Source organism: Galleria mellonella, unplaced genomic scaffold, assembly GCF_026898425.1.
Source record: "Galleria mellonella isolate WM207_F2 unplaced genomic scaffold, CSIRO_AGI_GalMel_v1 utg1432, whole genome shotgun sequence".
NCBI classification, from domain to species: Eukaryota; Metazoa; Arthropoda; class Insecta; order Lepidoptera; family Pyralidae; genus Galleria; species Galleria mellonella.
The window spans coordinates 439,351-464,506 of record NW_026441998.1 but is presented as its reverse complement, the minus strand read 5'-3'; the positions used below and the strand labels follow the sequence as shown (position 1 = coordinate 464,506).

Genomic DNA, 25,156 nt, shown 5'->3' with positions numbered 1-25,156 from the left:
ACAACATTTATTATTTTCTAAATGCTGCAATAAAGTGTAAATAATAAATAAAATTTGTTACACATCTATGGCCGAGAGTATCAAAGCAAATTTGCTAACCTTTAAAAATGATCACATGCACATTTATGTCAAGTTATATCCAAAGGAAGTTCGGTTTCCTATTATCTCAACTCAATGTTAAGATAAGGAATTTGCAACATACTACGACAGTGTATTTAAATAATCACTTTAAATGAGCGTAAGTAGTGCCTTAAATAAGAAAAAAAAAATATAGAGATATAGAAGATAGGGACAGAGAACAATTGATAGACCACAAAACCGATGGTCAGATGGCATTGTGAGGGTAGTGAGAAAACAGCGGAAGAAGTTAGCGCAGAACCGTTACAACTGGCGTGATATAATCGTATTGGAGGCTTATGCCCAACAGTGGGTTGATGTGGGTTGATTGGATAGATCAATAGTTTTCTAAGTAGACACTACAGTACTAGTACACTACTTGTAAAGCTATAATAATGCTAAAATTTATTTATATAATAATTTTTAAAATTAAGGAAAATCAGACCACACACGGTGCTACCGTGTTAGGATGGTACAACACATCTTCAACTATGGTAAAATAAATAATAGTCTATTAAGTTAATAAATATTAGAGAGAATTTATTTTGAAAATTGTAGAGATAAGGATAATCCAAATGTAGTAGAAGTGTTGTAGTAATTATTGTGACATAGGGAATGCACTAAAGATAAATATTTGGTAGATATTTATAGTTTTACGTGTTTATTATTTGCTGTATTTTTTTTTTACTGGTTTATAGTTATTTTAATACAATGTTATTAGTGCTGCCTACAATAGGAGGTTTTATAGAATATAACAATATTATGAAAAAGGAATGATTTGTTATAGTCGCATATTGACTGTTTGCTATTCCTGTTTGGAATAATAAAAATGTCATCCAAATCGTTTTCCATTGTAAATGTTTTTTTATTACTGTTGTTAATAGCTAACATGTGGCAATTTACAATAAACTTTTTTGTGTAATCACTAAAACTCCAAACGATATTATTATTATGATCTTGACTGCAATTAATAATGTAATACGGGATGTCTGAGCAAGTCAACTCGTGTGCGAGCATTGCCCTCAATAGAGACCCCTTCAATATATTCAATGACTGCACCACACATGCACTTTCGAGTGCATTCACCCCATGCTTTTTTATTTCTTTGCAGTACAAAAATGTTAAATCACAGGCTGCAGTTATTTTTTACGGATTGCCTTATATTTATATTATAATGCAATCGTTAGTTCCAAAAAAAGAAAATTATTTACTGTTATGGTATTATGAATATATAATTAATTTATCAATTACACGTAATATATTTCAGTCCAATTACGAAATTTCTCATTTTTGTTCAAAAAGGTAATACCTACTACATATTTTTTTCACTAGTATACTTCTCTTTTAAAGTCAATTAAAAAAGCTTCTCTTTTATTCAAGCGACACCAATTCAAGTTTTGATGACTTTTCAATTTGACGTTTATTTCTATAGAGATATCACATGGCTAGTAATAAAATAATTAATCCATTCTGGGTATATCTAGTATTAACTGAAGAACAGACCTACCTATAACACATTTTTTACAATTGAATAATTATACTAGGTATACAAAAAATATACAAAAAAACATACCTACTCATGAATAATACAATATTAATATTCTATGAAGATTGTATTAGTCCTTCAATGAGAATAACATGCAGTTTTTTTTTATATTATATTACCGTTTTAGAAATAGAATAATATGTATCGTTTGTTTTTACATTATAACTGTGCTCTGATCAAATGCACATCTTAAACCCTCACCTTATTATTTTTGATTGATTGAATAAAACGAAACATCCAATGGCGGAACAGGGACAAGATAAAAAAACCAATTTTATCAATTCTACACAGTTTCTTTGTCTTGGACGATTGTTTAATAAAAATAAAATTAAAATTATGTAGATAACATACATACTATGTATGGCATAGTGTAGCATAGTATATATAAATTTTATTTGCTTTATGCATAATGCGTGGAACCAAGTCCACTAGAAAGCTTAAAGCTTTCTAAACAATATTTTACTATTGTAAAATATTACTTGTCCTCGCCGCCACCGCGCACACAATGTCCGTATTCGTGCTGTATTGCTTGAAGAATGTCGGTATGCGCCTACCTGGACATTAGTAGCAACTAGAATGAAGACATGTTTTCGTCCTTTTAAATACAAATGCCTTAAATATGATCTGTTTAAGTAGAGCTTAATAAAAATGTAAACAAACAAATTATTAAATCGACCATATGACAGTCTGTAGATATCCAACAGAAATAGGTATATATAAAAAATCGATTAGTTGTGTTAATGGAAAAATCTAGATAATATTTATTTCCTTACAAGATAAGATGTATAATATAGTATATATCATATATGTGTAAGTACCTATATTTGTCATTCATATATATTTATTCGTTTATATATGTAATTTTAGTATGTATGCATATCAATAATTAGTAGTACCGCATTCGAGTATTCTGACACTTCCCTATGGTTGACTGGGAGAGAATGCTTTTAGCATTAAGTCCGCCATGTACACATATTTGTACTAATAAATAAATAAATAAAATAGGCAGTAAGAATCCAATACCGAAGGCTTCACCGTACAAAACATATCTTGATTCATCTACACGCCAGTGTTTTTAGACTTAAAAGTATAAAAAATAAAACGGTACAATACTCGTAATTATATACATTCTAATAATTATGATCGAGGAAATGTGGGTATATCGAGGTCAAGTACGTTCACTGCAACGGCAAAACATCAGACGACAAAATTTTAACGCTTCTCATTAATCTATCTAATTATAAAGTCATAATCATATTTTTTTTATTTTCTTTCTAAAAGACACGTTATGTTTTATTATATTTTTTCTTTAAATATACAGTGTTTATATTTAGTACGCATAACATAACGCATTTAAAACTTGCACTTTAAATTTTATATCTAGATGTTCAAAACGTGATACAAATACATACAGGTCTACAGGTCATACAGGTCAAATACTGTCATGTCCTTAAAGTAATGCTACATCCCGAGAGATTTCGACAAATGACAAACCTATGAATAAGTAGGCATAATTCAATGATCCAGAACACCATTTATGATCCATTAAAATTTTATTTGAAATTGTATATAGGTATATAATATGGATTCGAGAAAATATCACGATATCACACATAGAAATGTAGAACGTTACGAGTATGTACATACAGTTGCATCTACATATTAGTAAATATATATTTATTTATCACAGTGTCTAAAATGATTTTAATTTATGTATGAATACAATAAAAATAACCCCAATATACATACATTTATTTTTATTCGTACCTACTCGTATATATTGCTGCCTATATGTATACATAATTTTATAGTGTGGATATTTGTTGCAGTATAAATTATCATTAGGACATACAAATGTAAAAGACCGCCATGTATTAGGAGTATTTCTATATAATATATAGTATACATATACTATAGATATTTCTTACATACTATAATTATAGCCAAGTTTCGTGATGATTGTTTGAGCCGTTAAGGCACTAAGTAGAATACAAACAAACAATTTCTCTACCATATTTATAATGGCTACTAAGGATTGGTTAAGATTTACTTATCTAAGTTATAATGTAAGTAGTAATGAAAACTCGATGTAACTTTAAGTGTTCTTTTATTTTAATATATCCCAGAACTATCTAGGATTAGCAGAATTACTATATAAAAGTCTTCACGCATAGTGACAATATATTGAGGTTTTCATATTATTTATTTATAAGCATATCTTAACACGTGTTGTTACCTAAATCCTAAATCTAATGCATTATGCATCTCGTCAAGAAAAAAAATATTTAGTAATACTACCTACATATATCACAAATCAGGAGTGGCCAACCAGTCGATCGCGACTATTATTTATTTATTTATTTCTTATTGCATCCCATAATATAATTAGTACATAACATTTCAATTATGGACCCTGTTGGGCACAGCAAGTAGGAGAGAGGAGGATAACACTTTTTTCACTTTCGAAATAGTCTAAGGATCTGTTACAATATTATCCAGTCATTGAAATTGTATCACGATAAGTCCAGTCGATGCAAGATGCAGTTGTGGTAAGGTAAAAAATATACCTAATACTTTGCTAATCTAGCGAAAGATGCTCAGACGCAATGCTCCCACTATAAATAAGTAGTTACTAAAAACAATTTTCAGTTTTATGTTTTCCCTCTTAAATACTACAATACTATACTGAGATTTCAAGATGTGTATAATTGGTAGATCGTACAGGGTTTCATCAGTAAACAGTAGATCTTGGGTCTAATTAAGTTGGTCACCTCTGTTATATATAGTACCTATACTATAAAATTATTCAATGAATCGAGTTTTTGCTAACGTTTACAATAGAGTAACAGGTGAAAAAATTGTCTATTTATATTTAGTAGGCATTCTACAATATGACATCAGAAACTTTCTGGCGCCAGAATATTTTGCATTTTATAACCAAAGTAATTTGTTTTGTACTAGATACATGTTTAATTTAGATCTATAAAGATTTCTTGAATTAAAATATATACCTATCATGTCGTAGATAACTGTTGCCACGTGGTTGTTTTTCTTTAATTTGTAGATAGAACTAATAATATCGTTTGCATTTACTTTGAGGCATTTTTTATGTTTACATATGATTTTAATTTATGTTGTGAATATCACAGAATATTCTGTAATTTTGATGAATAATAATAGAATGGTAACCTCACCTGCGCTAACGGTATACGGGGCACCAGTAAAGGGATGATATACGAGAATGAAAAGGCAGGTCAGTTAGACAATCTTGATGGAATCACGTGATATTCAGCAATTCAAATTGGTTTCTAGAGGGACCACTTGAAGTCCACCTGACAGAATATATTGCTAGCAATGGGACTGGTAGTCCACGTTACTAACAATCCTTTCCCCCAAAATTCTGTGATAGATACGATGCTCCTTTTCAACACAGTTCCAAAGATTATTTTCTCAAAATTTTATTACGAAGATTAAGAAATGGAGATTTTGGGACAAAAAGTTCAATTAAATATGTCCTTTCAGGGAAAATTTAATTAATTTTAAAAAATACTTTTATCTATTGTTAGGCATACCGAAAATTTCTTATTTCAAAATAATCTACTACATTAATTTCCTACATATACGTATGATTACGAAGTCCTGAATAATTTTTATAAATTTTGTTTATAATTAAAGATTAATTGTGACGAATGTTTTACTGAAAGGAGAAAACTTTTCAATCATATTAAATAAAAATAGAATATTGGACTTGACTCTGTATATATGAAATTTGGCAACTTTTACGACAAAAGAATGTCGACTTTTGGCACCAATATGTTTTTAACGTTAAACATTTTTGATAAGATAGTACCTATATGCAGAGTAGCAATTCTAAATAGAATATTTTATCTGAGTTTTGGCTCCGTCATTCGATTTATTATTATTATAATATTGATAGATGACTACACGTGCCGTCAGTTATGTTTCACCACACTAGAACATGATCGTAAAAATCATAAAACCAAATGTATTCGCCCAAGCTATAGACAGTATTGATTTACTTCGGTCTTGTTTACGTATTCGACGGACGTACTTTTACAATTTCGCTACTAGTATTTATAAAAAAAATATATAGATACTCCATGAAACGGATTTACGTACTGCCACTAGAATAACGAGCGTATGATCAGACGATGGTCTTGTTTCGCTGTCGATTTTCGTGGTTCAATGCGAAACTGTCTAGATTTTTCGTTTATAAATTGAATATATCCACTATTTCTTATGTTATCTATCATAAATACCTAGTTAATAGTTAGTCATCACTTCGAAACTCAGAATCGGATAGCAACTAGTTAGCTTTATCAAATTAATGGAACTCTAATCCGGTAAGTCATAAAAATAATCAATCTGTTATGAAGAGGTAAAAAGTATGATTTTAAGATGAATTTTTTTCTTGCTTCCAGTGTCAATTAAAATATTTAATTGGTTTTAATTATCGTATGCAGAAATATATGAAATAAAAGTTATACGCATGTTGCCATGGCACTTAGATAGTCCTCGTGTTGCAAGATAAGAGTGCGGAAACGCGTGTTCAGGAAGATCTCATTACTATTAATCTTAATTAATTTGTTCTTCTTTTTAATATACAAAAATCATATGTCACGATATTTGTTCATTTTAATCTCCGAAACTGCTTAACCGATTTTAATGAAATTTCATAAACGTGTATTATTTGTTTCAACTTGAGATGTAGGTTTATTTTTATCCCAGATTCCGGTAAATAGCGGTTTTCGGGTCAGTCAGTTTGCTAATAAAAAGCAATTATACGCATTTTTATTGGTATTTGGTTTTTTGCTTTGGCAAGTAGTTGTCGTATTTCTGCCAAATTGATGAGATGTCCAGGAAGTAATATGTCTCTATGTTTCTTATATGCGCAAATATAATCTCCAGTTTTATATATATCAAGTCATTCTAACAACTATTTCTAATAAGTGGTGTTTGTGTATTTAATTTACTTTTTTAGGTACTTTTTTTATGAAATAGTACAAAAATTTTCATTATTACATTAAATCAGCCGGACCGTTAGTTTGTTTGCCATTTAAATTGTAAAAAAGTGCATTTTATAAGAAAAAAGAACTCTAAATTGTGTTAATCATTACCAATATTATAAATGTGAAAGTTAGTTAGTGTATAACCTTATAGCGTTTTAAGGGCTCAACCATTCTCTATGGAATTTGGTAAACACGTACTATATAGGTTGGAAAAGGATATAGACTATTTTTAATGCCGGTCAGTGAACTTATTCTGGGCGAAGTTGCGATAAAAGCTAATATTAAATAAGTATCTTGTTTTTGACAATCACGTTTACGAAGTCGTGATAACTACTAACGCCTCTACGCGCTGCACACGACTGTACACCACAGTATAAAACTGTTATGATACGTTTGAGAAAGTAAAAGTATGTGAACATAAAATTTCGATTTAAACAGAAAGTGAAAATTCAAACATTCATTTTATTCGTCACAAAAATAGATAAGACGCAAACTTTCTGTTATCAGTCTTGCTTTACGTGGTTTATTGCCTGCCTTTGGAAGTATTAAGAAGTTGTCTTCTTTTTAAATAGTAAATATAACACTTAAGTTGAGAAAAGACTTATCTTTGCGATTACAAAGATTTAACTTTTACCCGCGACTTCGTCCGTGTGGCCAGGATTATGTTAATTGCCCGGGATAACAAGTACTCCATGTTTTTCTCCATCCCAAGTACTATTCGTATGCTCGATGATCGGTTGACTCTTTAAAACACAGAACATAAAATTTCGATTTAAACAGAAAGTAAAAAATCAAACACTCAATTTATTCGTCACAAAAATAGAGAAGATGCCATCTTTCTGCCATCAGTCTGGCTTTATATAGTTTATTGCCTATTTTAAAAAGTATTAGGAAGTTATCTTTCTTTTCTGCAAACACTTAAGTTGAGAATGGAACTATTTTGAGATTATAAAGAACAAGCTTTTACCCGCAACTCAGTCCGCGTAACCGGGATTACATTAATTGCTCGGGATAAAAAGTACTCCATTTCTTTCTCGATCTCAAATACTTTTGGAATGCCAAATGTCACGATGATCGGTTGAGTCGTTGAAACAGCAAAAGATAGTAAACAAAGTCACTTTTACATTATTAATATGAGTTTTATAAATTCAATATAAAAATTAAAACATAAAACATTTTATTTTACACTAATAAAACATTTAGAAATACACATTGTAATAAGCCGGCTTATATGCACAAAGCGGACCTTATACTTGTTGCCGCTCTCCTTATATAAAAAAAATTAATATCATGTATAATGTGCAGATACACCTCATATATATTTTATACCTATTTGTATAGGTAAACTAAAAATGATCTTATTAGGCGCCTGCCAGCCGCCGTCTCATGTAAAGTAGGCAAGCGGTGTATGATTTCAGGATAAATTCATTATTGTTGCAAAGTGCTTGAGGCGGTATAGGCAACTAGTATCTGTCAGTCTAGTATAATGATACTATAGGCTATACTTTTAATATTATATCTTTATTTTATTATTATATTATTATATCATTACATTATTATATTTTTACTGATTATATAACAATTTAGTGAGTAAAATATCTGATGGAAGAAAATTTATTTTTGAGAGACTTCAAAAAGGAGAAGGTGAGAATTACCTTGAATGGAGAAATTTGCCTATATTTTTTATGTAGGTGTTTTAGCGCTATTTTTGACAGTTTTGGGCCGATTTTAACGATTATTTTGCAACTGGACTACTGCCATAGTTATTGGTTCCATTTTAATTGTCATTATCACTTCATTAGACAGTTTCTTTAGTATGGGTAAAACGAAATAGATAATTTATCATATAAAAGATATTTTTATAGTGGAAAAAATCCCGTTATTTCACTCGCGCGAACTCATTCCTTCCCGTTAGAATTTTCTAATATAGAGGAATAATTAGGGAAATAGATCTGATAATGTAGTTTTTTAGTAGTAAAATAAATTCAGAATGAATTTAGTAGTGGCAGAGACGTGTACATATAAATAAACTTGTTAATATATATATATATATATATATATATATATATATATATATATATATATATATATATATATATATATATATATATATATATATATATATATATAATATTTTCCATGTTTACAAACATTATACTTTTTGTGTATTTAGAAATAATTCCTATTGGCTAAGTAATTACTCGCAAGTTAAAGATAACGGGAGAGCGCATTCAATATACAGTTGAGTAGTATCTCTTATTGATATAATGATAACAAGGAATATACATGACTTCTGATGTTCGCTTTCTAGTACTATTTTAGAAGAGAAACGAATAAAACATATTTAATTGACTTCAGTATCAATCAGTTTTTAATTCAAGTTTTAATAATTAAAGATTAGATATAAAATAAATATCAGTTTTCTGGTAAGTTGAGTTAATGTAAACTAGATATATAGAATTTACAGTCTGTATTATTCTAGAACATGTGATTTGAATTTCAATCGGCCAATCTATGTACAAACAACTCAGATCTGAATACTTTGTTTATAGTGCAAACGTTTTTCACATAAATTGGTATTATTATCGAGTAACTAAACAAAGTAGTGCATTATTAATCGTGAAATCAATTCAATTAAGGAGGTATTTTAATTATTTCCTAAAAGTTTCTTATCGTATTATTTATTTCTAAAATTTCAACAAAGATGAAAATAACTTTGCAATATAATATAATACTATTTACCTACCTATTAGGCGAGTAGCTACAACGTCAGAGTAAATAAAAATGTATTTATACTAAATCGAAACTCTTTTCAACTTTGGAAAACACAGAAGAGAACTCTTGCGAAGTTAAGCTTGTCTTTGTACATTTTCTTTCTACGACCATGTTTTTGTATGTATTATTAGAGTTTCCGGGACCACAGTCCCGGAATAGAATAGGCCACCCCTTCCTTTCCTATAAGTGTCGTAAGAGGTAAGTGATGGGCAGCAGCGTCCCTCTTCAAACATCTCCAAAGCCTAAACTGCGTTGTCAATCCGCGTGCCAAGCATGGCAACTACTGGTAAACTCCCCCTCCTGCCCCTCCAGCAGTAAACAGACAGTTAAAAGCTGATATGATGATGATTAGTGTTTACAATAAAGTATAAATACATGACAAAAATTTCCTAATTATTGTTATGCATTTTATGAATAGGTACATATTTTCTGATTCGGAATAAATTTCTTCGATAAACTTTACGAGTTAATATAGTCATGTCATCGAACAGATACGCTTTCGAAAATCAAATGAAAAATAATATTATTGAAATTCAGCGTTTCTGTAAGCTGCATTTTAAATAAAATAAATAACACCTCACATTTGTTTCTGTTACAGGGTTAAAAGGAAGTATACTAGAATCAGGTGTGGTATTACACCAAAATATAAATCGTGCTGAAGCCGATTCCAATGCCGACTCCGGGACCAGCCACCGGAGCGTCATCAGTGTTACCGTGAATACATATGTGAAACATCGCATCTTTGATGCTCTCGTATTTATTGGAGAAAATCATCTACTCACACTGTCACTTCATTGTTATTAAATTTCTCAATATCTTTTTTATTTTATAGTTAATTTTTTCTATTTATATATATATATATTTTGAATAAGCTGAAAAGATGACTAAAATACTAAAAGTAGTTGGCGCCTCCTGGCTTCAAACCAAGATAAGCTCCTATATTCTTGGAATACTTGGTGTCCTCGCTTTTTTGGCTCTCTTTGTTGGACAGATTGAAAGGTAAGTTGTTTAACATATTATCTTTTTTTTGTAGACTTGTTTTTGTTCCTTTATAGATTCGGTTGCATATATAAAATAAGCAACAAATAACATTAATAACGAAAAATTCAAGTAGAAGACATATTCAGTAAGCAACGATAATTTATATATATAAATATTTAATAATAATCAACAAACAATATTAATAAAACAAAAAGAAAATGTGTAACATAGCTACTACTCATAGAGTACCTAGGGTCATCTTTATTTCTATCACACTTTAAACCTTATCATAATGTATGTAATGACGTAGATTTACATCCGAGGGTTTACGGTATTTGTTGGCGGGCCTCCAAAATATTATTTGTATTTGCTTACTGATAGTACGTACTTATATAGATACTTTAAATAATTCAATACGTATATTTTTTGTTTTCAGAATCCAAGAAGACGGAAATTATGCAGCTACAGTTTTTTATTCAGAGAAAACTGGATATCGCATCGAATACTGGGGCCAAAGCAATGAACTAGCTAATATACCGAAAGGAGTAGCTCGAGCACACTTTAGGATGGATGTTGATACTACAGGGTAAATTACTACATCATTCATTAAAGATTTAGAGGCGTTTATACAAAATATCCAAAACATTGCAACCACTATTATCACTTTGTCATGACATTATTTGTTTAATTAACCTGGTATATTTTTCAAATTGATTTATAAAAATAAATAATTTTGAGGTAAAAAACATAAAAAAAATACAACCGAATAGTGAACCTCCTTGTTTTTTGAAGTCAATTGGAAAGAGTAGCTAGTGGTCGTTTAGCATATTTGTTTTATAATATTTATGAACTTGTTAAGTGTTTACTAAAATTTCAGCTTTGATTCTGTCGAACTATCGACTATTAGTAAAAATATCTGGCTATATAATGTTAAGTATATATAGCATATAAACCAGAAATTGTTACAGCGCTATTCTAATTAGATAGAACAAAGAGATCAGATACTGATAATTTTAAATGTCACTAAGCAATACCACGAGAACAGAAGGATAAATCTGGTGATTCACGTTATGCTAATGAGACGTCTCATTGACACTTTTAATACTTTAGTTAGTGTATCTACTATACGTATTACATAAAACACGATATTCACGCAATGTTGAACTGCTATAAAGTTATCGAAAGCAATATTTTATAGGTGAAATTAAAGTATTTTGAAGTACTTTAGTAGATACCCTATGTTAAATAGATATTACTGATAATGATAATTCCACAGTTTTTTTTTCAAAACAGTCCAAATTTCAATTGCCGATGATATAAACAAACGTTTAAGCACGCGTACACTAGATGTACTCAATTCGACAATGCTTAAAAATGTATTTTTTATTATTAGGTGGTCTCTTTTGGAAGTGGAAACTGATGGTTCGTATCCAGACGAAGTGCAGGCATACGCTGCTGGTATCGTTGAGGGTGCACTTACTTGGTACCTAATTCATACTCACCTCGAGAACACAATAAGAGAAAAATGTGAAAACAAACCATTAGAAAAGCAATGCAATAAGCTGAGAGACTCCCTGGATAAGTCTGTAGACAGATGGAAGACGTATGCTGCAGAGCGCAGTAGCATCGATCCCTTTTGGCATCAAGTATGTGTTTTTTTTTCTATACAGTTTATGACAGCATTTAGCGTTATTACAATTATCATTCTACTGCTGAGCATGGATCTCTCCTAATATAAAACTATTATTATTATATATATTCTTTATTGCACTAAAACATACAGTAACAACAATAAGTTAATAACAATGTTAGCAAAGGCGAACTTATCTCTAAAAGAGATTTCGTCCAGTCAACCATTAAAACATTACCATTACTATTACCACGTTTGCTAAATAACTTGATATGGGGTTTTAATTCGAGTTTTCTTTTCACTTGTGTATTTTCTTTCATTGGTAAATTGTTCCTTGTTTTGCAAGTTGTCTCTGATATCTCGAAGAGAGAACACTATTCATTGTTCACACAAATGAATGTATATATTATTTTGCATTTACAATTCACATACAATCTATACTGTACTAGATGGTTGTAGATATGAAAGCATCGACGACGTGTTATTAGATAATACACTCGTAACTAAAATCGACACCACTAGTCATAGGTAGCTAGCTGACAACGTTGGATTTGAATATATGTAATCGGCGAAATATAGGTATATTAAATATTACGTTCACCGTTATTATAATAGTCGAAAAACATCTCTGACTACTCTAACAAGGATTGCTGTCGTGAACGTATTTATTAATTTTTTGATATCTATATTTCAGGTATCATTATACTACACTCAAATTAGTGGAATATCCACTGGTTGGAAACATGGAGTGGAGCGAAGTATGTCCGAGTATGATACCGACATATCTGATTTATACTGGTTGAACTCTTTGACGGAAGTAATAGAACTGCAACAAAAATTAAACATCTCCCTAGAAGACCCAATGCTAACAACTTTACCTGACTTGTCCAGTGCGTTCGTGAGGATCACCAACGAGACTTCTACCGATGGCGTTCCAACTAAAAAACTTTATTTGGCGCAGAACATGGCTGGAAGGTAAGGAATAAAAAATTCAGTGACAGCATCCATCTATCTACACACCAAATCTGTAAAAAAATACAGTACCAATGGATAGATATGCTACTAGCATTTAGTCCGCCTTTTGTACTATATTATCATTTGGTCAGTAAAGTTGTTTAAATAGATAAATTAGAGCTCTAAATCTCTAAATAATCTTTTTTCTTTATTTATCTTTACTCGTCTCATATACAAACGCTATCTATTGAAAAATTATAACAGCTATCTACTTAAAGACATGCAGTGAAAGCTCAAATTATTATTGCTCATAGAATTTCTTGCCAATCTGAGGATACTTATATATCAGTAAGTACTTACTGAATCCGAGTTTGCATTGCCACCTGATCTTCAGACCTAAATGCAACAATGTGCGTATATTTCATAGTAGTAATAGGAAAGAGAGTTGTAGTGATAATGGCGAATCAATATCCAGGACTAAACTGGATTACACTATATAAAATACTTGTATTATATAATTAATAGGTACTCTATTGACGTTATACAATTTATAATACCTAATTATATATAAATATACTTTTTTTGTTATAGCTACTCTTCTATGACACGTATCCTGAAGAGGTATAAATTAAACTATCACCTAACATCCAAGGACACTAATGTTGTACCTGGCACCTCGGTAGATTTCTCAGGATATCCCGGCTCTATCACCAGTCAAGATGAGTTCTACATAATTAAAGGCAAAGAACATAGAATAGCTGTTACTGGCACATCATTAAGAAATTACAATAGTAAACTATGGAAAGAAGTTAACATTACAGAACAAGTAAGTATTCGTATATTATATAATGATCATATTCTTTAACACTCCATTTTAAACACTACTTACTGATCACAATTGTTTTTTATACGATCCTCAATTATTTTTTTAAACTCGGTTGACCTGTTATTGCAGATAGGGTAGGTGTAGGTATTGCGAAATGCTTTGCCCATAACGACCTTATATACTAAATAATGAACAAATAAAATATACGAGAAATGGTGGGGCGGCACATTAATCCAATACGTGCAGTGCTAAATTCACAATTAATAAACCTCTTATTGAACAAACTAGTTCCTTATTGCATTTCTCACACTAACATAATAGGTATCATTTTCTATTTAGTAAGACCTTTTACCTTATCTTTTCTCTATGGTTTACGTTTGTAAATTACAAAAACTGCTAATCTTGGTGAAATCTTTTTATCACACTTGCAAAAAGTTATGGTAAGAAGCTTTTTCATTTTCTGAACGACACCAGGATAAAACTCCTCTGAAAAAGCATATATTTAAATCATAAAGCGATGATGGTGATCTATGTCTATTGTGAACAATGTGATAGAAAAAGATGGCTGAGAAATTGGAACATTATGTTCTATACCCAATTTATGAACAAGATGATTTTTCTTTTTTTTTTTTATAAATTTACATGTTTTGCTTCTTTTCTTACCTTTGTTCATTCATTTGCACACTTGTATTTATTTACTGGTACAAAACTTGGGCTGCAATTTGATACAGCAAATGTTTGTCAAGGGGTAATAAATGCGTTTCGCATAAAGTTATACGTAAATTTATTCATGTTTGTACAGGTGCCAGCTGGCCCCCGTATATTTGCAGCCAACCATCTCGCGGCCAACGTCAGCTCATGGGGCCGAACTCTCGCAAGTAGCAACTCTGGTACCGCTTCCAAGCAATGGCTTCTGGTAGATTTTAATAAGTTCAATCAGCAGAATGAGTTTGCATTGCCAAATAAAGTACACATGCCAAGACATTTTAGAAATGAATTCGTTTCTGAAAGTACTATTACAAAGTGAGTATTAAGTGTTGGTATATTAATAAAATTACTTTTAAAGAAGTTATAGCTTCAGCTATACTAGCTATATTCAGCTATACTCTACTTACTATACTTTATAAGTTACATAGTCAAAAATTTTGCGATCTTCGGTCAGGAGATGTTGCTCTTTAATATGACAAACTAAATAACAACTATCTAAAAATACGACTAAAAATACATCAGATTTGAGTCTATTTTCAAAAAAGTTGTTTCCTGAACAGACGGTTTCAACCCAAAACATCATATGTATATGAAAAACATGAATAAGAATGAAGTTATTAAAATTCTTTAATATGCGTTTGTTACAGCGACATCAAGCATACCGTATACAGGACAAATAATGGACATGGGAAGGGATTATTAATGTTAATAGAACAAGTGCCCGGGCGTACGCATTCCGCTGACTTAACTGATATCTTCCTGGAGCAAGGGTACTGGGCTATCTATGGATTACCTTTCTTTAAGGTGAGGAATAATTTAATTACTTCAGGATCTGAAGATTTTTTATGATAGCATTATTTTTACACTAAATTCTATTTATAAAATCTAAAATATCTATAAAATTAATTCTTATTAGAATTTTCTTAAATGTCTTTGTTTTACTTTTTCTTCAAAGTTCTCTCTGGTCTATTTAACTTTTCCGTCACTTATTTTGTATATAATTTCGCATATACATTCATAAATATATATTTGACTATCTAAATACAAATATATATCTATTACTCTTCAGGATGTAGCAGAACTGACGCATATTACCAAAATGGAAGAGAAATATGGAAATTTATTTTCTGAAACGGAATCACCGCGAGCCGTTATGTTTAAAAATGGATACAAAAACGCCACATCACTTGAAAGTATTATTAAATTGATGAGACAGAATAATGTGACTGCCATTAATCGAGCCAGCAACGAAACTGAATCATGTTCCTCTGGTTGGGAATGTCTCATCCAGGAGAAAGGTTACTGGTCTGTTTTAGGAGCTCGTGGTGATATGGTGCAGCGTTACAAGGAAGCTTATGGTGTTATAGACACAAAAGTTGTGAGCGGTAAGTTTTGACTACTTAATCATTGACAGTAATAAAAAATATATATACTTGCGAAAACAATGACAGTTAACAGGGATTTGCGGAAAAAGAAGACATATTGCATCGACCCTTAGTAAATATTTACTTGGGGTAAATGGGAGAAGGCAAGGCAATTATGATACATTGCGAAAGAAAGAAACCGATTACGATAACGTTGGGTCAATCTAATTAACGTGTCGTGATAAAATAGATCTTGTAATGTTGAGGAAGTTAAGATTTGCCTGAATTACTGGAATTATATGTGCGACCCCTTTCTTTCCGTGGATATCGTAAAAGGCGACTAAGGGAGGACCGGGCAGCAGCATAAATCTTAAAACATCTTCAAAATCTAACTGAGCTTGCCAATCCGCCTATCAAGCGTAGCAACTACTGGCAAACCCCCCTAAGGGGGAGGCTTATGTTCAGCAATGAACAATAAAAGGCTGATATGATGATGATGATATATTATTATGCGACGAATAGGATGATGTAGGATGAAGCAAGAAAGTGTTTATCACTTGATAGTATGAATTAAAATGGATAATTGTTAGAGAGTCCTGGCATTGGACGATGTATTATATTATATTGTATAAGTCTGATGACAGTTTTTGATGATATTTATAATTTCGTTGCTCTCCGAAGTAAAAAAAATACATAAAATAATATTTTTATAATTATTTTCAGGCGTATTGAATGAAACAGCATTAGGATTTGTCGCAATAGCCGGACCACCCTACACACACGTATCAAAATTAAATAACACTACTATTAACAAAGGAAACATAGCGCCAATATACACGCATCAGTTTGACGACAAGCCAAGTATTGACGGTCTCGAAATCAGAGACCTGGTAAAGCATCAACTAGAAGAAGCTGAACAAGAAACCTTAGAAATTCTTAACAGAGACGTAATAAAACCATTCCAATGGTCTGAGAGTGATTTCAAAAATAAATCACATACAGGTCTACCAGATAAGTGGGAATTTGGAATTTTCCAGCCAAAATGGTCTTGGTGAATCTCCGTTCGCATTAAAAATACAATAATAAGTAACGAGTATTATTTTAAATCTCTCATATTGTTAATTCAAACAAATTACAATATATAATATACCTAGATAGAATGAACAAATTCCCTATACTTACCATGGTCCCAGTAAAAATAACAATGCTTAATAACTTACCCGTAAATGATATATTTACTTAGGTATATATTTTTTTGATCTATGTTAGTCTCGTCTGTGTTCGTTTTCTGTGTTTTATTTTTAAATTATAATTTGTGACGGTCTATTTTTTTAAATACCTACGTCCCTATTTATATTTAGGTTGTAAATTGAAATTAAACTGTAGCTGCTTATACCTTAAGATATATAGACTGTTCTTCGATTTGTTTAATGTTTTTTTTAATCTTTTACTGTACCTACCTGATTTTTAACTGCAATCCATTATTTCTTTCATTGAAGATTTTTGTCTTCAAAACCGTCCAACTGTTGTAATTATTTTGATTTTATTGTGAATCGAAAAGTAAGTATGTAGGAAGGTACTTACCCGTAATAAAATAAATCTATTGGTATTTTAACGTATTGTTTAATAAAAATGAAGTGACTTAATTAGAACATATTTTGATTTTGCTCTCGAAAATAAAAGTTTCATAGTATTGATGTTGTTTCTTTAAAATCTTATATTCCCAGTTATTTAATTTAATATTTTAAACATAAACACGATAAAGAGAGATAATGAGTTTACAGAATATACTGTGATACCTAAAATACAAGGGGTATTTTAAGTATCACAGTATATTTAACTATTTTCGAAGTTCCTCATTATTTAAAAAGTGCGTTGTTAGCGGACTTGAATGTTAATCAAAAAATACATTAGGTACATATAAATTTACTACTAAAAACTTTGCACCTACTTCATATTTCGCTTCAAATACATTTTTGTTATCAATTCAAAGTATTATTGCATGATTAATATCTTAGTTTACTAGCAAATAACTTTTTAAATAATCAGTCAGAAACATTGAAAATTGTTATTTTTTAAAATAGTAAGTGTAACATATTACATGCAACATCGTACATCGTGTACGTAGATAGCTGAAAGTTTGGCTTCTGATCTTGATGTCGGCATGGCCCATTCGCCCCTGTAATATGAAAATTAATTCATCAATCAGAACATACCTACTTTAATTTCTAATCTGCTCACCTAGGCAAGTGACAAACAAATTTATCGATAGAATTTTTATCGCTAGTGATTTTATGAGATAGGTGAAATAGCAACATCTTGTTCTTTTTCATATGAATGTTTACCGAAATGATTCTATGTATGGATATCATATTAGTAAACTGCTTTGCTGTGCTTTAGGGACCATGCTGATATATTCTCAAATACCTAATCAAGGGATTATTCCATACAATAGCAAACAAAATACTTTACGAACGATTTCTAAATCTAATAGCACGATGGCTGCTTATTGCAAAATAACTTTACTGCTACAAACAGCATCAATTACGATTAAGTTATAAAAGACAAATCTCATTTTGAAGTTAATATCACACCTTCGGTAAGACAAGGATACAACGTACAAAAATCTTAAAATGAGTTAAATTCGGGTTATTCACCGCTAGACAACATTACAAAAAGTACAGTTGTGCCCTTGTCTTACCGAAGGTGCGATATGTCCTTATAGTAAGCAATCATCAGCCTTTAAGTGTTCACTGTTGAACATACCACTGACTTCTTCTATACGTGTCAACTACTGGCAATGGTTTAGCCAGTAGATGACACGTTTGGCAGGCGGGTTGACAACCGCAGTTAGGCTTTGGTGTTTTTTTTATGCAACTTACAATGGCATACAAGCTGACAGCCCACCTGATGGAAAGTGGTAACCGTCGCCAATAGACATGAGCAGTACCATGGACATAACAGAGTATACTCTTTCGTCCATGATAGGCTTCCATACGTTGACATTCATGAGTACTCAGGTGTTATTCCTCCGTACCCTGTAAATAGATACTGTTATTTTAAGAGAGATGCTGCTACCTATCCCTCGGCCGTTAAGTTCTCTTAGTCACATTTTACAACAACCATGAGAATGGAAGGGGTGACCCATTAATGCTGGGACTACATGGCAAAGGCATTAATACATTATAATTTTATAGGACTGCTATTTGACGTTTTCGTCTTATTAGCTTTCTATTATACGTTTATGAATAAAATTTTTTGGTGTTACAGGTTTATGATAGGTTTATAGATCCTTAGATTATTAGCAGTACATTATACTGCGTTTACATATATAACATCGGTATCCATTGTTACTACTGAACAGTTATTGCAGAGTTATAGTACATTTATGAATAACATACATACATATCTATTATGCCTGTATTTATGAATAAAGATTTTTATAATCATATTATTTATTTAATAATGTGATTGTAAAAATAATCACATTATTAAAGAACGCTTTATAAAGAATTGATAATTTTTACAGTAAGACGGTTACTCTATTCTTATTTATATACAGCCTCCATCGATATCTAAGAACAAATCCAATATTTTGACTTTCATGGGAATGAAGACTCATAGATGACGATATTACGGTGACATTCTGTGTCTATGTAAAGACAATGTCAAATGTCAATCCAATGTCAATATTGACAATTATTTTAAATTATTAGTCATCTGGTTATCAAAGTTTTTCTAAGAAATCACTAAGAACAACAAGAAAAAAAATTCAAAATTTTATTTTTCCTATAAGATTATTTAATATAACTATTATATTTATATTAAGTGTATTCTTATACTTACGACATGAATTTTTTTAGAAAAGAGCCCACTGTAAAAGGTACGTAAACAATCATCTTTTCATAAAAGCAAATCAGTAATTTATGGCAGTACCAAGGCAATAAGTAATTACGAGTAAAAATTAAATATCTACATTTACGGTATTTAATACTATAAATGTAGGTAATAATTAATATTTTATCCTTGCGAATTGATTGCAAAATAATAAGTAAAATTTTCAATCGTCTTCCATAAAGAGAAAATGTTTAAACTGTTTTTATTTTTTTATTTTTTAATACTATGTTAGAAAGATTTCTAGAGTTAAATCTTTATTATTATTTGTCTCATATTAACTATACCAAAATCGAAATTAAAACAAATTTTCCATGCATAAATTTAAAATGAATTTAATAAATTATATATTTACAGAACAACAGAGACAAAATGACAGGGATTTGCGCAAAGCTGGACGCGATTTGGACAGGGACAAGGCTGCTCTAGAAAGAGAAGAAAAGAAATTGGTTAGTTATAGATTTTATTCTCAATGTTTTAATTAATTAAATATATAATTTATTATACATTTAATTAGTAATCTTATTTATTATTGTTTTGTGATGATGATATGCTTAACCCATTGCTGAGGTTATTCTGTAGTTTGAGCACAAATGTTTATAATGTAATGAATAACAATAGAGGGAAAAGTATGATTGTTCATAATATCATTTTATAAGTTTACTTACATCCTTAATTATCATCTCACACTGGAATCCCACTAATGTGTACCAATAGTACAACCCTGTTATTCCATTAATAAAACCTCATACAACAGAGAATATTTCTTCCTTGACACTTGCCCTGCTATTGTTTGTTTCAGGAATTAGAAATAAAAAAAATGGCAAAAGAAGGCAATAATGAGGGTTGCAAAATATTAGCCAAACAATTGGTACAATTAAGAAAACAAAAAACTAGGATATATGCTGCAAACAGTAAGGTAAACATTTTAATTAATTATTGAATGCCATTTGGTGTTAAACATTCTAAATTGTTCTGTAATTGAATTCATGAGGAACTGACTAATACAAGTTTCATGCTCATAAATAGAATCGAAAGTTTACTAATATTAAAAGTAAAAGATGTTTTAGGAATATAAATATCTATACTAACAGGCTCCAGCCTAGGCTCAGTAAATGTACACTGTTATATTTAATATTAAAGTATATTTGAATGTGGCCTTTATTGTAATACACATAAATCTAGAATTTAATATTAGCAATAGAAAACTGTCCAACGTGGCCAGATATAAATGCTTTTTTACTTTTATTTGGGCAATGATATGAAGGTTGTGAATTGACCCTCATAACATAATATTTCCTGATTGTGTTGTTTTCCTTTATAAATTCATACATTCTTTGAAGAGATATATGGTATGTGACAAAAATTACATACATAAACAAATGTTATTGCCAATAAACTTTGTAATAAATTGATTTTAGTCTATCATTCCCATAATTTTCATCATTATTTTAATTTTTTGAGATATTGTAATAGGTTTATTATGAAATATCTTCTTCATTACATTTTAAATCATAACTTTCAGTTGATTAATATAGGATATAATAAAGTAATAATGAAAATAATTTATTCAACAGAACAATATATCTAAACCATTAATATTTTGCCATGTCACAGAATCACTGCATGAATTTCCATATATGATTGTGTCTATATTACAAAAGTAAAATTAATTAATATTTAAAATTATAGATATCCAGTGTTCAAATCCAAAACAAAGCAATGGGTGCAAATATAGCTATTGCAAATGCTATGGGAACTACAGCAAGGACAATGGGCAATATGAATAAGGTCATGAATCCACACCAGATAGCTAAAGACATGGAAGCATTCAAACAGGCAAATGCTAAGATGGATATGACTGATGAAATGAGTAAGTCATTTAATTTTATTGTTAAAAGTTTTGCAAATACACTTTGTATTTGAATGTAAAAATAACCAGATTAACTTATATGTATTTTAGTCAAGAAAGCTCTACTAGTTTTGGGACCATCCCGGACCCTTATTCATGAATGACTGATGTGATTGTGAGCCTTATTTATGTTAATAACTTAATCTGTTTGTTCTTATTTTAAAATTTAAATCATGTAATATTATTAGGTCACAGTGCTTTTGTCAGATATTAGTTTTGAATTGCTTTACTGACTAAAAACATAACTATTTTGATTTTTTAATTGTGAAGGGAATTAAAAACACATAATTATTTATACAAGCATTATGGAAAAGAATAAATATATAAATACCCTTAAGTACTCGTATGTATAAAAAAAATATCTGTTTCAGTTATTACTATATACATACTACAAGCTCTGTTTAATTTGGGACTGGATGTTTATTTATGCAACTTAAAATGGCAAATGAGTTGACAGCTCATCTAGTGGAAAGTGCCTATAGACATGAGTAATATTATGAGTATAACAGAATATACTGTGTCGCCCATAATACCCTCAATGCATTGGCATTCGTGAGGACTAAGATCTTATGCCTCTTTATACTGTAATTTCTTTGCCATATCCCATTGTTCAAACTAAAACACAGCCATGCAAACACAACTGTTACACGGCAGAAACAGATAGTGTTTTATTGTATGTCCAAGGATTATTTATTATTATAATTTATTATTATTTGCTTAACAATCATCATTATTTCAGTCATTATCTGTCCACTGTACACATAGGCCTCCCCTATAGACTGCCATAAAGTCTATAAACGGTCCTGAGCTACCTGCATCCACTGACTCCTTGTGATGCATTTGAGGTCATCGCTCCATCTAATGGATTGTATGAAACAATATTATGCTTTAATGATATTAAAATATTTGGGTAATATGAAGAAATTATTTTGTTCCTCTGTTTCTAATTAAATCTCTCTGTTACTAGTTTCAGAAACTCTTGATGATATCATGGCCGAATCTGGTGATGAAGAAGAAACTGAGGGTGTGATCAATAAGGTGCTTGATGAGATTGGAATTGAAATCAGTGGAAAGGTAAGATAAATCATTATTCTATTTTAGCAACTAAAATCTCTGTAGATTTTAAATCGGGATCTAATTTCCGCGCTTAGCCTCTCATTTGGACCGTTGTCCATATAATGTCTTTGTAGATTTATCCTTTTCATTGTTTTACATAAAAGATTTATTTGGCGAATTTAGAAAACATCCCAAAGTTACTGGTTACTCTTTTGTGGCGTATTTCTTCAGATTATATGGAATGCTATCTTATCTCTTTAAAGCTAGTATAATTTCTGTAATACACTCAACAGAAAAAAGTAGTCTGTTACTACTTGTGGATTACTTATGTTATGTGCTTTCAAATTATGCCACTTTTCCTCTAATTAAAAAATATAACATTTTGACGTGCCTTTGATTAAATCCTAATTTAGTATATTCTAATTAGAGGATTTACCAATAGAAAAATGAATAGATGAATAAAAATTCTTTATTGTTCTCCTCGAAAAAAGATATATTTATAAAATTGTAAAGTTATATAAAAATATTTATATACAAATGAATCTTTAATGAAGCATTCTAAACCACTGACGTGTTATAGAGGCATAACAGTATAATTAGATAGATGGATACATTAATTATTACCAACAACAACAAAAACAATAACTGCAATTAAAAATAAAAACAATAAAATAAAAAAAAAATTACTGGTAATAGGAGCCGCTGTTACTATATATGCATATCTCCAGCGTAATATACATATATAGCGCTGATTTTCAGACGGCTCTTTACCACTTCTCTTTAACCCTTTGCACTCCAGCCTAGTAATTCATAATGGATACCAATAACTTATTATAATGTAAACAAAATAAACATATTTTTACACTATAAGATAAACACAGAGGATTTTGCTTACCTAAATATTAAGTGCACTGACTCAGTAAAACAACCGTATCGTTGTAGCCGCGACAGTGGATTTAATGTTAGCATTTTAATATCGCAAATACGGCGACAACGGAGCGCAAAGGGTTAACTTTAGCATTCGTACAGGTCGCCAATACCCACTTTTCGGATGCAAGACTTTATACAATGTAAAAAAATAATTAAACAAAACCAAAGATTAAAAAAAACTGTCAAATTGAAAGCCGCTTTGTGCGTCACAGTATATACTAGGTATGCAAGTACTGATTTATTATTATTTGCAGATGGCAAACGCTCCGTCTGTCGCCAAAACCAAAATTGGTGCGTCAACCACGGATGAAGATAAAGAACTCATGGCGCAACTAGCTCGTCTGAAATCATAGTACTCCTTATAATCTCAAAGGACTTACTCTGTAACTAATTGTCAGAAATCAAAAAATAATTTTATAACTTATATTAATATTGTAGTTAATTGTATTTTTTTTTTGTCTTAATTTTGTGACTATTATATGCTATGAAATGACTTATAATTCTGTACAGATTTAAATTGCAACAGTAACTTATTTAGTAAGTAATACAATAAATCACCGTTCACGAACAGGCAGAGATTTGCGCCGAATCTAAAAAGGCTTTTCACGCGATATTGTCAGTAAAGAATAAATTGATCACTAAACAAAAAATAATTGATACAAAAGGTGGATTTCATGGCAACTCACAGGTCAATCTTTCGGAAATCGGAGGCAAATATTGAAAATTGTTGTAAATAGCATATCATTGTAATCTGCTATCTGTAAATAAATTCATTTTATATATATATATATATATATATATATATATATATATATATATATATATATATATATATATATATATATATATATATATATATATATATAAATATATATGGCAAACAAGCTGATGGTCCACCTGATGGAAAGTGATAACCGTCGCCTATAGACATGAGCAGTACCATGGACATAACAGAATATACTGTTTCGCCCATGATACCCCCCATGCGTTGCCATTCCTGAGGACTCGGGTGTTATTCCTCTGTACCCAGTAAATTCACGCCATATCCCACCCTTCAAACCGAAATACAGCCATGCAAACACACCTGCTTCACGGTTGAAACACGAATGGGACAGAGGTACCCAAGCAATTGACTTTTGTACAAAGTATATATATATATATATATATATATATATATATATATATATATATATATATATATATATATATATATATATATATATATATAAGGGTACTACCCCAGTTGGTTGAATATTGCAGTTATCTTATACCTCACACACTACTGCGGATTATGCTACAGCTTAAAATCTACATATATGCGTGAAAACCCAAACAAAGTCTAACAATACACACAAAGATCTGCATCTCTTTAAACGCTTCCTTACACCGTCGTATGTTTGAATTTGCGCTTTGCAATTCGAACTAAATTCCGC

At 30.5% G+C, this 25,156-nt stretch overlaps 2 protein-coding genes across 3 annotated transcripts in view; both read left to right on the top strand.

Annotated features, from left to right (window-relative positions):
- The window catches only part of LOC113520490 (putative phospholipase B-like lamina ancestor), a 32,223-nt gene extending 14,599 nt beyond the window's left edge, over nt 1-17,624 (top strand). Inside the window, exons 1-10 of one of the 2 annotated variants that reach the window (XM_052891690.1) lie at nt 8,998-9,119; nt 10,067-10,467; nt 10,886-11,035; nt 11,843-12,095; nt 12,774-13,054; nt 13,625-13,859; nt 14,662-14,882; nt 15,215-15,371; nt 15,637-15,952; nt 16,655-17,624. In XM_052891690.1, the coding sequence (XP_052747650.1) occupies nt 10,349-10,467; nt 10,886-11,035; nt 11,843-12,095; nt 12,774-13,054; nt 13,625-13,859; nt 14,662-14,882; nt 15,215-15,371; nt 15,637-15,952; nt 16,655-16,986 (2,064 nt within the window). In that variant the 5' untranslated portion in view covers nt 8,998-9,119; nt 10,067-10,348 and the 3' untranslated portion in view covers nt 16,987-17,624. Of the gene's footprint in view, nt 1-8,997; nt 9,120-10,066; nt 10,468-10,885; nt 11,036-11,842; nt 12,096-12,773; nt 13,055-13,624; nt 13,860-14,661; nt 14,883-15,214; nt 15,372-15,636; nt 15,953-16,654 lie in introns of those variants that run through there. The other variant, XM_026905828.3, reaches the window with a different exon arrangement.
- A 2,012-nt stretch (nt 17,625-19,636) lies between these two features.
- Nucleotides 19,637-24,495, top strand: LOC113520646 (charged multivesicular body protein 2b). Its single transcript, XM_026906040.3, has 6 exons — nt 19,637-19,814; nt 20,183-20,274; nt 20,628-20,744; nt 21,518-21,698; nt 22,705-22,811; nt 23,978-24,495. Exons 1-6 carry the CDS (start codon nt 19,781-19,783, stop codon nt 24,074-24,076), a joined length of 630 nt encoding a protein of 209 aa, XP_026761841.2. The 5' UTR covers nt 19,637-19,780; the 3' UTR covers nt 24,077-24,495.
- Nucleotides 24,496-25,156: the final 661 nt, after the last annotated feature.

Coding starts and splice junctions, on each gene's coding strand:
- LOC113520646 (XM_026906040.3), top strand. CDS start 19,781: ATGAATTTTTTTAGAAAAGAGCCCACTGTAAAAG. Junction 19,815..20,182: donor AAAAGAGCCCACTGTAAAAG/GTACGTAAACAA, acceptor ATATATTTACAG/AACAACAGAGACAAAATGAC. Junction 21,699..22,704: donor GGATATGACTGATGAAATGA/GTAAGTCATTTA, acceptor CTCTGTTACTAG/TTTCAGAAACTCTTGATGAT.